General features: G+C 35.3%; 1 protein-coding gene across 1 annotated transcript; it reads left to right on the forward strand.

Moving 5' to 3' along the window:
* Positions 1–2,453: 2,453 nt before the first annotated feature.
* On the forward strand, positions 2,454–13,608 carry LOC144969590 (uncharacterized). The gene is made up of 5 exons (XM_078908736.1): positions 2,454–3,100; positions 4,197–4,289; positions 7,687–7,802; positions 8,323–9,070; positions 9,661–13,608. The coding sequence occupies exons 1-5, from the start codon at positions 2,471–2,473 to the stop codon at positions 11,428–11,430; spliced, it is 3,357 nt and encodes a 1,118-aa protein (XP_078764862.1). The 5' UTR covers positions 2,454–2,470; the 3' UTR covers positions 11,431–13,608.
* Positions 13,609–13,880: the final 272 nt, after the last annotated feature.

The following is a 13,880-nucleotide window of genomic DNA, read 5'->3' on the forward strand; positions in this document are numbered from 1 at the left end:
GCTGCTTACATAATTTATTAACAATCGACGCATGGCAACGGCACACGATTGATATTTACGAAATTGGTCTATTGCAATTCATTAAAGCATTGTTTCTGAAAACATCAAACAATTGGAAGATATCCGGTACTATCAAATTAAGAAATTAAGGAGCACCCACCGATGTAAGATAAAGAACTGGACGAATGTGTATGAAAATGCCAGAGGTCGACTTAATTTTGGGATGGTTTCTTTTTCATGTATTTTTCTTTCTTGCTTTGTCTGGCACCTTTCATACACAATTGTTCAGTTCTTTATCTATCCGGAACTAAGATCAAAACGAAAGTGGGGAGACGATGCAACCCCTCTTTCAACCAACTCCATTGTTTTCACTTCAAAGAAAGAGATTAGACAACAAGAGTTTTACAATGTATCAAAGGAACTACTGTAACGTTTACAAGAATAGATAGACTCAAACTTTACAGATCCAGATGTAATGATATATAATGTTAGATAAAAATCTTTAATGTTTCTAACCTCCCCCAAGTAGAATGAAATTAAATTCGAAACAAAGAATGCATGTTCTTTGTTATAGTTTTAAAACTTTGATCGACCGAGATTTGTGTTATCAATGATTTCAATATGACCAGTAGCGTTTTTCGTGTTAAATCACTTTGTATTGTTTATATTAAAGACATTTAAAGGATGCAATCCAAAACAAGCCTTTACCCATGTAAATGTTATGTTATGTTATGTTAACAACTTCAAATTATCCCCACGATTTTGTGACTGTATACGAGCCAACTATTCCTCACAATCCTCAAGACTTGTAAATTGAAAGATCCGAAAAATTAGGCGTGAGAGAGGAGAGAAAACCTTTCACATCTCAGCCATACAACATGCATCGTCATACCATCAAGCTTCAGACATTCTTTCATTAAGATTTAAAAAAAAAAGAGCTTAAATTAAATGTTTTCTTGTTTTAAAGTGTTCCTTATTAGATCTCTGTCAAATGACTTAAAATCTCCGTATATTTGAAACTTTATTCTTGTAGGCCCCTATGATGCGATTAAGTTGAGCAATAGTAATCTGCATTGTTATTATAGTTGACAGCTTCTATAAGTTTTAAAATCTTTCTTCAAAAAAAATCAATAAAACTGATGGATATAAAATTTAATTGCACGTTTGCAATAGTAAATTGCCGAAAATGAACAGTGAATCTTGAATCTTGTTAACGTCTTCCCGAACAATGGTTAGTATAATATTTATAAAAAAAAGAGGCCAATCAATGCAATTTTTAATACTCTGAAGTTGTTTATCTAACTGAAAAGTTTGTACTGTGCGAGGAAAAAATTACATCAAAAATTCAGAATATAATCTACAAATTAAAGAAGTTTTGTTAAAAGATATATCTATGTGCAAAGTTATCTAGTGCATTTAGGGTGATTAGTGGGAATCTTGGTTTTTCCTCGTCCACAGCAGTGGTAAACGTATTTGTAATATGATATTCAATTATAGGAAAATCAAGGTCATATACACAACCCCCCTCCCCTATTATTGCATGTTTTTATTTACCATCTAGTTCAAAGTGACACCAAGAATATCTCTTTTAACTACTCAAAATGGAATGTGAATGCAAGTAGATATATTGGACAAATTTATATTCATTGCAATCAGCGACATCAATATTAGAATAATGTATTCTACATTTATCCTGTAGCGATATCTGCTTTTGTTGTTGTTTTGTAGTTTTTATTTTGTTTTGTTTTTTTACAGTCGGATGCATTAAATAGCAGTTATTCCTTTCAAATCAAATTGATTATTTATTCCTCAAAGTTGAATTTATCATATCAAGAATGCACAGTTTGTAATCTGAAACCAGCATAGATAAATAACACTATCGTCATTTCTATAGCCGTGATTTTCATTTAAGCTCACCTTGTTCACTTTCAACCTGGGCAACAATTTTTTTCTCAACTTTTTTACTTATTTGATAACATTTCTGTAATGGAAGTGTAACAATAGGCCCATAGCAATTTGGGTAATCGGACCTGCAAATAAATACATGTCTTCAGTGGCGTGGCATGCTTACAGTATAAGGTGGTGCCAGAAACAGAAGAAAATGACTAAAACATGCTATATTTGTAAATACAAAAGAAATATAAACATATACAGAAAAGACTTACTCAAATAAGTAAGAGGCGGTTTATGCATTTCTTAGTTTTAATATTTTTCAAATGCTGTAATCCTTTTTTTTAATAAGATGGAATTGGTGCCAGGCACCAAATCAACCAATATAGCCACGCCCCTGCATGTCTTACAGTTTACATTTATGTTTAATGTAACATTTTTCTTGGGAGTTGCAGACAAGTACTGAGTACAATAGTTGTCACAAAAGGCAATCGCATATTATTGTAGTAATAATTTGAATCCGTTTTTCTCTCACCAGATTAAGTGAAACATCAAAAGAGATACAGGGCCGTTTTCCATTATGTATCGGACGTCAAATTGCATCCTATTCATACTATTATTTCAAAGTCATATTATTGGTGGGTTTGCTGATGATCAAATTTCATTGCTACAAACCGTGTTTAACACTACTAGCATACCAGTACAGATACGAGATAAGAGACAACCAGTCCCACATACGACTTTGATAACAAAAACTTTAACTGCAGGGCTTCCTCCACTTTCAGATGTAAAACCTGATGCTAGGGACGATCTAATCATAGAAACGGAAGTGAATACGATCTCAGAATTAGCATTTTCAACTGTGCCAGCATCAATAATGGAGACCGAATCGCCTCTTATCCTCGAGGGAGAACAAATTGTAAAACCTGCCCTTCCAATGTTACCCGAACCTAATTATCTTAAACTACCAGTCGCTATTCCTCCTGAGGAATCTGACGCTGTTCCTCCCGAGGAATCTGTCGCTGTTCCTCCCGAGGAATATATCGCTGTTCCTCCTGAGGAATCTATCGCTGTTCCTGCTGAGGAATATGTCGCAGTACCACCAGGAACTCATCGTACTGGTTCCATCCTACTTATTCCTAATGTTTTTGATGAGGTTTATATGCCGGGCAAATCTTTTGTTGACCAAGTCATTGAGTTGGAAGAAAAGGTAATGTTAAGTTTGGGTTTCACATCTAGTTTATCATCGTTTGTTGAATATCAAGTAAAGCCATTCATTGTTGCTCTCCCTCCCCCGCCCACGCAACACCCATTACAATCACCTTTACCATCACAACCATCACATCACCACCACCACAAAACCACTGCTGTCGCCACCACAACATCATTATCTATCTGCCTGTCTGCTAATTTATCTTTCAATTCATCTATCTATCTATCTATCTATCTATCTATCTATCTATCTATCTATCTATCTATCTATCTATCTATCTATCTATCTATCTATCTATCTATCTATCTATCCATCTTTTCATCTATATATCTAACCGTCTATCTATCCACCTATATATTTATCCATCTATATATTTATCCATCTATCTTTCTATCCATCTATCCAAATATCTATCTATCTATCTATCTATCTATCTATCTATCTATCCATCCATCTTTTCATCTATCTATCTGTCATTCTATCTCTCTATCCATCTATCCAAATATCTATCTATCTATCTATCTATCTATCTATCTATCTATCTATCTATCTATCTATCTATCTATCTATCTATCTATCTATCTATCTATCTATCTATCTATCTATCTATCTATCTATCCATTCATCCATTTATCCTTTGCTCGTGGTTGGCGAACATAACTATTTAATTTGGTTGCTCAATGTAAAAAACAAACAAAACAATCTTCTGTCGTCTTCAAAGAATTCCAACACGTGAGTGTATCGTATTTATTAAGACACTATCGATATCAACATTAACAATACACCACATAATTTTTGTACCCGGCAGCTCTGTCGTTATATCAGTCGAGATTTTTACTTAGCAGTGATCGGGTACGCGAGTCCTCTAGATCTGGCCGAAAGTAGGCCTACTTTGCGATAGATTTGCGACTTAACCAAAAGTTAGCAAGCAGTTGCTATTGTCTGTTTAATCCTATAGAAACCTTGATAATCTCGTGTTCCATTAGCCTGGAGGCTTTGAAGGAATACTCCTATACCTAAATTATGGATTTGTATGTGACACATTTATTTTATCTTTAACGATTTCATACACTTCTTGAAACCATTAATACAGGTTTGTAAGAGAACATGTGGCACATCAGGGTTTCCATCGGAAAACAGCGATGGACACGGAGTACAGCTATGCGACATTTGCTTCTGTGACCAGGTTTGTCCATAACATTAATTAAAGTTGTTAAAGAATACCGTGACCAAATGCATCGCATATAAGAGAAAGGCTTATTCCTTTATAGACAGAACGAAGTTGATGTCAGTCAGGTCTTTGTTATTTTTCTTTTCTTTTTTTTTTGCCATCCAGTTCTATGAGTAAGTCTCACTGAACTGTATTAACCAGACTATAAACGTTCAAGATTACACATAGTTTTGACTGTTTGTCTGTTATATTTCCTTTTGGCAATGTTGTGAGTTTCTTAGTCAAGCGCACAGCATCTATAGATAGAACAAAGATGACGTCACTCTGGCCTTTGGTATCGGTTTTTGCCATCCGCGTTTATGAGTAGTTCTCACTAAACTGTATTAACCAGACTATACACGTTCAACGTTACACATAGTTTTGTGTGTCGGTCCGTTATACTTCCGGATGGTAATTATGTGAGCTTCTCAGCCAGGCGCAGACTATATATAGAAAGAAGGTTCTGATAACGCCTCCGTAGGTATTATTTCAAAACCTTTACTGTGTGTAACCTTGAACAGTTATAATCTGATCGTAGTACTCTGATATTAATACTACTTGTGGGGACTTCAGCTTGAGCATAATGAATGAAGTCAGAGAAATATATATCGCTCAAACATCTGAAAAAGTGTGTATGAAATATTGGCAGACAGAAGAGGGAAAACTATAAGAAAAAGATACATCCGAAAAAATCAGCCCGATCGCACAAACAATACATTGGATAACTGGGAATACATTTTGGCTGAACTATGACGATCAATGTTCTCAGACTCTCAAGATTTTGTTCTCAACAAAGAGAGAAGGATAACACCATGAACTGCGGTTTTCGATTTAACTTGTTTCTGGTGTTCTGGACTTTGCAAATCCCAAGTTTGAACGTTTTTGTCAAGATGAGAATCATTTTAATCGATCGATTTTTGAAGGGTATGTTTTTCTGGCCAAGATTTTAAATACGAGTTGTTTTTTCTCAGAATAAATACGGAAGTAAACAGACCAGCGCATCAACTAGTTTTCATAATATGATCAACAATGAAGAACCTCTGAGGTATTAATAAAACCAAAAGTAGGGAAAGTAAGGAGTTTGACGCTTAACATTAAAGCTTTGTCATTTTATAGCTTTATTGCCCATAGGTAGAAGGAAATCCCCCTGAAGAAGATTTTCCGGCAGCGTAAATACTCTCTAGAAAACTCCCAGAGTCCGCTTCAAAGTTCAATTGGGAGCCGAGCCAGTTCCCAACAGTTTGAACAGGGCCAGAAGCATGCTGGCCATCTCCAGAGGTGAAATTATTTTATTCCATCATCATTAATGAGGAGAAGACCACTCTGAGCGAGAATAGATTGACCACATCGAATATTGCGCAGAGGATACAAAAAATCCCTCCAAAATTGTGTAATTAATTTTCTTTCAGGTTTGAATAACTTATCATAAACATAATAAAATAGTTTTACACACTTTTTCAGATATTGGATCGATATTTATTTCCCCGACTTCATTCATTATGCTCAAGCTGAAGTCCCTACAAGTAGTATTAATACCAGAGCGCTACGATTTGACTAAGTCAAACAATGTTGATCGTGATTTGTGAAAACAATTGCAAATCTAAAGCTTCGATGTTGTTGGGAGTGTTGTTGCCTCGTGTAATACACTTTACATTTTCGACTCAGGCTTGAACGAATACTCGTAAAAAACATGAGTACAACTAGAACGCCTTCCAGGTGGTATGTACTGTGTGAAATGGAAGTTTCGTATGGCTTGCTTAGGGAACACACGAAGCGTTGTGAGGTGCATTTCTCATGGTGAAACCGTACAAATGAACAGGAAATAAACAGGAACCAAACAAAAAATAGTAAATTTAATAGAGCCAAACTCTTCCTGCAAAATCAGGGAGAGTTTTAGGACTATTGTTGTTTTTTTTGAAGACTAGTAGAAAACCTGCTATATTTGTGGAGGAATAAAGGCTATAACGAACAGGCATTCTTTTTACCTGTTATACTACTGTATTGTGGAAAATAACATTGAATGTTTTTGTTTATTAATCTTAACAACGCCACTTCCACATTATCTCATTCGTCTGTAATATTTCATTCATCCTGTTTTGTTGATAAAGCGGAAATCCGAAACGTCCATTTTATCTGTTATCTGTTTTCGTATATTAAATTGAAGCTTACATTCAATTTCACATTTTTAGTTATTTCTTCGAGCTTCGAGCAGCACCATTTACATCATTCCATTTAAACACATATCCACTGTATTGCGTAGCGTGTATCCCTTCTCAATAATCAAAGTTCACATCAGAGCTGCCTGCTTTTTTTGTTTATGCGTGTATGTGTGTATGTGACTGGGTTTGTGTCTTTACGTATGTCTATGTTTATAAATGCGATTGTATGCGTGTGCGTGTGCCCGCGCACGTGCTGTGTTCGTGTTTCTGTTTAATTTGAGAAGGGGAATGAAGGTTTTAACGGAACGGTTTCTCTTTCAAGGGAAGTAATCATTTTAAAAGAAGACGACTTGCAGAAATAGGCCTAGCTTGATTAATTCCCTTGATACTTTGACTAACTGTCGGAACAGGATGACTAAAAAAAATGTGTTCCGAAATGCAGCAACAACAACATCTGATAAATAAAAGAGTGTAATTTCCTACTGATCTATCATTCAGGCAAAGGCCAGTCTACACACGTTAACTCCTAATCTTCGGACTGTGACGCTTAGGCAGCTTCTCTAATTTGTTGAGTGAGTTCTTTCCACTGATGACAGTCTGCTGCGATGGATCTCAGTTATTCTAAATCATTTTCGCATCTCAGATCTTGTGTGTTATCGAGGCTCTGGAGGTCTTTATTTATCGTAGTGTATCTGCTTGTCGTGGGTCCGCCTTTGTGTTTATGTCCGCTTGATGTAAAGAATAGCGCCATCGCCTAATTTGCTGGAATATTTCTGTCTCTCCTTAAAATATTCGAATAGTCTCCATCTTGTTTCCAAAATTTGAACAAATAGCATGGTAAGCAGTGAAAAAAATTCAAATTATCATTAGTATTCTTCTTGCTGTTGTTGTTGCTATCATCATCATCATCATCATCATCATCATCATCATCATCATCATCATCATCATCATCATCATCATCATTATCATCATCATCATCATCATCATCATCATCATCATATTATTATTATTATTATTATTATTATTATTATTATTATTATAAATGATACTACTATGACTGTTACATTACCATAATTATTATTCTATAACCATGCTAATTAATGACACTGTCCATATATATATATATATATATGAAACTAACTAAAAGATATAATTATAATATTTGACAAAGAAAACGTATTTTAATTAACGGTTATATGTTTTTTCCCAACCAGGCATGTGTTGTCCTCCACAATTGTTGTCCCGATGTCTTGTTACGTAACATCACTTCACATGATGCAGGTCATGGGTCAGATTGTGTACAGACCATTCCTGTCGCGGACGATCCCAGGTGACCATTAAAAAAAATAATGTCCAATATTATTGTACGCTGCCGAACATAAAAATATGAAAATGTGTTTATGAAAGAGTTAGCCAATATGCTCTTGTTGTATGACACTCGCTTTCGGATCGGAAGGCCCTGGGTTCGAGCCTCATCGGCGCATAGTTGAGTCCTTGGAAAAGGCTCTTTACTCACATTCTCTAACCATACTCAGGTGTAAACTGAGTGCCTGGCCGCTAACAGCGTTGTCTCTGTCGGAAAAATTGTAATATTGCTTAACAGGCTTCATGTCTCGTTCTGCATGGGTGTTGCTGTTGGTCAGGGACCCGTTGACAAGCGCTTTGAACACGTTTAGTGGATTATAATATATTATAATTTTCATCATCATCACCATCATCATCATCATCATTATTATCATGTAATGATGATCATCATCATCATTCCTATCATCATGACCATTATCTTCATCTTTTTAAAAAGTTTACCGTTTAAAAGCGAATTTCACCATTTTTTTAATTATATTATTCAGAGACATCCGGTTTAAGACAATGATCACCACCTGTCCAGGAGACACCGAAATTTCGAGCAACACCAAAGAATCACAAAAGAATTCTAACTCTGATCGATCTAACTGTGAAGAAATAAACCGATTCGACAGTCTACAAAACATTCCGGTTCGTGCACGGGATACAAAAATAACTTACAGGAATATTTTTTGTGCCCGATGCAACAATGCCAGCACGACAAACCCGGACAATGTTGTTCAATGGAAATCGGTGGTGAAGTGTAAGAATGGAATGGAAAAACTTCTAGAGGGCAATCCAGATAAGAAAGAGATCTTTAGAAGACTTAATTCCGTAGAAGAAGTTGCGAGGACGCGCTGTTGGTTGGAATACGTTGGATCTGAGAACGCGTTTGATAAAATTGGGAAAGGATGTAGCAATATCTCAACCCCACTTATCGATCGCTGTAACCAGACAGGAAAATGGAGATTCTACGATTCGAGATTTGACCGTGCCTGTAACTTGTATACAGCCGTAGTTTTCAACAAATACAAAAACATGTTTTGTTATTTGTGTAACATTGGTGATAGTTTAAATATTCAACTCTTGCACAAAAAATTGGCCTTTGACGGGGATGGAATAGTTAGTCCAGGCGTAATCAGTTTTGAAGCCCTTCTGGATTTCAGCGAGTCCTATACTCCGTACTCCATAGAGACACAATATGATGTAAAAGAATCGTTGTGTGGAAAACACCAGATTTTCGACAATATAACGGTAGGTAAATCTAATTTGTCGTTTTACTATATGAACTTATTATTATTATTATTATTATTATTATTATTATTATTATTATTATTATTATTATTATTATATTATTATATTATTATTATTATTATATTATTATATTATTATTATTATTATCATCATATTATCATCATCATCATCATCATCATCATCATCATCATCATCATCATCATCATCATCATCACTGTCATCATCATCATATTTGTAATAAGCAGAAATATAAGATGTAAACAATATATATGTAATCAAAGAACCAACAAAATAAATATTATAACAGCCTAAGTAACCTGATAACAATCATCATATAACCGGAAAATCTTATTCAGAAGATCAATGGCAAAACTTGACTTTGTTCTTGGCACTCTTATAGTGTAAAATCCCCACACCCACCCAATGTTTATTCACCTAATAACTCACTCCCGGTAATGTTGTTGTCATACGTCTCTGAGAAGAGTTATTGGATGTGACCATTGTATCCTATTATTAAATAAATGTCAATCGAATATATTGTACTACACTATCTATTATACTGATGTTTTTTTTGTTCCTGATATTTTCAGTGCCAATGTCGTGATGTGATGTGCAGCGAAGGAAAGGAATTATCCATAACAGACACATTAAACTGCACATCGACAATCCAATCAACTTTCTTTGGGTATAGCGTGTGCCTTCAAATAGACTTAGTGTTCACTAAAACATTCTTTGATATAGATTCAATAATGTCTGACTTAATACGTGAAATGGGCTGTTGCTTCGCTTTTGAGCCTTTACTTCTTCGACTGACGGCTAAATCTTGGTGTCCAGGAGACATGAATGCATCTTTCAATTTTGAAGTATTAGATTATTACCAGTTTGGAAGCAAAACAATGAATCAGTTAGACAAGAGAGCATTAGATATATTCAATGGCTTGATAAAGGATTCAAAGTATTGGTTACCCAAGAACTTGGAATCGTACTCCATACAGTTAAAAAGAGATTGCCCCGAGGATTATGTAACGACAAAGCCTTGTTCAAAAATAAAAAGTTTAGAGATTTCGAGATTACTAAGAGAGTATCCTCGAGTCAGTTCTGAAGCAAAGATAATGAACAAAGTTCACTTTTATCCCTTCAAAACGACTAATTTGTGTCCTCATATTGACCTCCCTGCTAACGAGTTCGACAGGATGAATGATTCATTTATTCATAAAGCAACACGTTTTCAACTTGACAAGGATAAGGTGGACGCAATTGACGAAATGACTTTAAGATTATGCAATGATGATTTTTCACATATCATGACATCCACAAATCAATCAAAATGTGACGAATCTTACGTAAACCAATCGAAATGTAACGAATCTAACTCTTGCTCAGAAACCGATAATTTAATTCCCTGGACCGTAGCCGGAGTGGTGTCTATTATTAGCACCTCTTTATCTCTCCTTTGTTTATTTGTAACATTTTTAACGTACTTGATTTTTAAGTCCCTTCGTGATGCAAGTGGAAAAAATATCATGACCTTGACCCTCACGCTGTTCTTTGCTCAAGCTTTCTTTGAGTTTGCGGTCGAACAGTTTGAAAACAAAACAGTTTGTGCGATTTTTGGAATTTCGATTCACTATTTCTGGCTGGCAGCAGTTTTTTCAATGAATTCTTGCACTGTAGAGAGATTTTACAAACTCTGCTTCCCTTTACAATCAAGAGCTTTTTTCTATTCTAATAAGCCGTTCGTCTTGTGTGTGGTGTACTCACTTATCTCCCCTTTAGTTATTGTTTTCATTAACATCCTCGTTAACTATGTGACTACTGGAGAGATCGGATACGGCAGTTCCCGAATGTGTTATATTAACAACTTATACTCCAGGATTTTTGCATTTGCTGTGCCCCTTGCCGTAGTTTTAATCACAAATTTGATTCTCTTTGCCGTTACAATTCGCGCGATTCGACGACAGTCAGTTCCGGGACACAAATCATCGTCTACCAGAATTGGCATAAAAGCTTGTGTTCAATTGTCTTTTGTTACGGGTCTCACTTGGCTCCTGTTATTTTTATACGAAATAATCTCATTCCCTTTTTTCAATTACATAATCACATCTCTCATTGGTCTGCAAGGGGTGCTCTTTTTCTACAGCATCATTTTAAACAAAAGAGTTCTAGCTCTTTACAAAGGTTTGTTGACTTCAAACTTCAAGGGATCAAGCAGTGGCCACATTAGCGGAAGTAGTGGCAGCAAAGGGAGGGATGGAATGGACAAGAAGCAAAGTCCTGTGTACAAAATCTCCTTTGGTGGCAAAATGCTTCATTCTCAAACAACACTGACAACACACGTTGACAATATGTCAAGATTATGAATTTTGAGTTCATTTCTTGATTAAAGATAGACGGTCTAAATATTTCACGAGGAGATCGTTCATTCACGCCGTGTTAACGTTGAAGATTTCGTAATTCATAAAGTTGAGGCCTCTTCTATTTTTTAAAAAAAAGCCAGTGTTTTTGTTTTTTTTAAATCTAATTTTTTTGTTTATTTTTTAATCATAGATTAAACAAATTGTGAAGTATAAAATCTTCGGAAACTGGCCCCGACAAACTAAAAGCAGAAATGTTCAATGTTTTAAAGACGGTCCCCATTCTTTCGTGGATTAATGGTGCAAAGAATTAAAGACCATCATCTTTATCGATATCAAAACGAATAATGGAGAATGTTTTCTGGCAAAGGCCATCCTATTTCTCTCAAATTAAAGCATATATTATAATGTATGGCTAATAACAACCCTTGCTATTTTAAGCAATTTTGCTAAACAAAATTTACAAGGGTTGAATAAATGACTCTGTCTTAAGACGAAAGAGGGCGATTGCTCACAAATGATTAATGATCAAAGTTAATAGCATCACAAAGCATGGCATTGATGACATATAACTTTGGAATAAGATTATTGATATGTCCTTTAGGACTCTGTGTTTTGTCAGTTTAGTAATACACATAAATACAAGAACGGCCGGGGAAATGTCAGACGATAACACCCCCGGACGTCCAACTATAACTGCATTTACAAATCACGTTCATTATCAATATTATGATAAAAACAAGACCAAGTCGACAGCAACATGATGTAGCAATCAGACAACAACAGTAACGACATATGACAATGACACACAAGGTCTTGATAGTTATTTGTTTTGTTATTATCTATTCATGTTTCCTTCTCGGCTGTGAACTCATGTTTGTTTCTACTTGATCGATGGGTTGTATTCACGAGTCAATTGGATTCAATGGTCTGATGTCACGTCACCCAGCAACAGCGAGCAGCGTGGTTCTAAACAAAGAAAATCGGTACTTTTATTATTCATGCTGGCTAGAACTTTTCATATGTCATGTGATCAGAATGTATAAAAGTAAAAACATGATCATATTTATAATGTTTATCTCCTCTGGGTACACTTTTATGCTCATCGGAGAAATATTTCATAAGGGCGTCCGCCATTGTTCCCATAGTTTAGAGCCAGTTACTATGTTGCCATGGATGCGTCAATACGAGGGAAGTGACACCATGACTGTTGAAGCGTATTGTGCATGTGCGAGGTTGTGTGTGCATGTGTTTGTGTAGCCTGCGTGAGTGTGGGTTGTGTCCGTGTATAGATAGAATGAAGTTGACGTCAATCGGGTCTTTGTTATTGTTTTTTGCCACCCATGTTTATGAGTAATTCTCACTAAAATGTATTAACCAGACAATAAAACTTCACGGTTACACAAAGTGTTGTGTGTTGGTCCGTTATACTATCGGATGGGTACGTTGTGAGCTTCTTAGCCAAGCGCATACTATCTATAGAACCGCACAGAAAACTGTGTGTAATCATGATCCTTTATAGTTTGGTTAATACAGTTGAGTGAAAATTACTCCTAAACGCGGATGGCAAAAAACCCCAATAACAATGACCTGAGTGACGTCAACTTCGAACTATCTTTTGTATCTCCACTATAGATGGTATGCGCTTGGCTAAGAAGCTCATAACATTGCCATCCGCATCTATAACAGACCAACACACAAAACTCTGTGTAACCATGAACTTTTACAGTCTGGATAGTACAGTTAAGTGAGAATTACTCATAAACGTGGATGGCAAAAAACAATAACAAACACATCAGTGACGTAAACTTCGAACTATCTATAATATAAGTACTGAATTGTATTTTTATATTGGCATCAATCTGAACCAAAATGAATTTCCATTTCTCTGAACAATAAAGTTCTATATTATGTCGATTTAAACGCTGATTTTGTAATCTTCTATTTAAATGTTGATGGTTTAGTGAAAATGGCAAAATGGCAGAAAATGATTGTTTGATTCACAATATTATATTTTATCATAATCCCAAACTGTTATGTTGTAATGATACATCTATCCGATAGTTACATCCAGTCTAAATAATAATTTAATCTTAATTGATATATCTTATTAACAAGTAGTGCCCCTAAAAAGGCTTTTATAACGCATTTGTTGAGAATAAAAACTATGGATGGAAGTGTGTGTTGTGCATGTGAGTATATATATATATATATATATATATATATATATATATATATATATATATATATATTTATTTATACTAGTAAAAAGCCCGTAATTTCGCGGGAAAAGAACTATTTTCATTCGATTTTGTACCCACCATCATTTAATGAGGGCAGATTGGTAAACAACGTTGTCTGTGTAACTTGGTACATCCTTTGTTGATTTTTCTGTGTGACCCGACATGAAGTGTAAGCCACTATAGCCTCTGACCCGTGACACAGCAACATACAGT

This window comes from Berghia stephanieae, chromosome 3, assembly GCF_034508935.2.
Source record: "Berghia stephanieae isolate SIO BIC M18660-M18661 chromosome 3, UCSD_Bste_1.3, whole genome shotgun sequence".
NCBI lineage: Eukaryota > Metazoa > Mollusca > Gastropoda > Nudibranchia > Aeolidiidae > Berghia > Berghia stephanieae.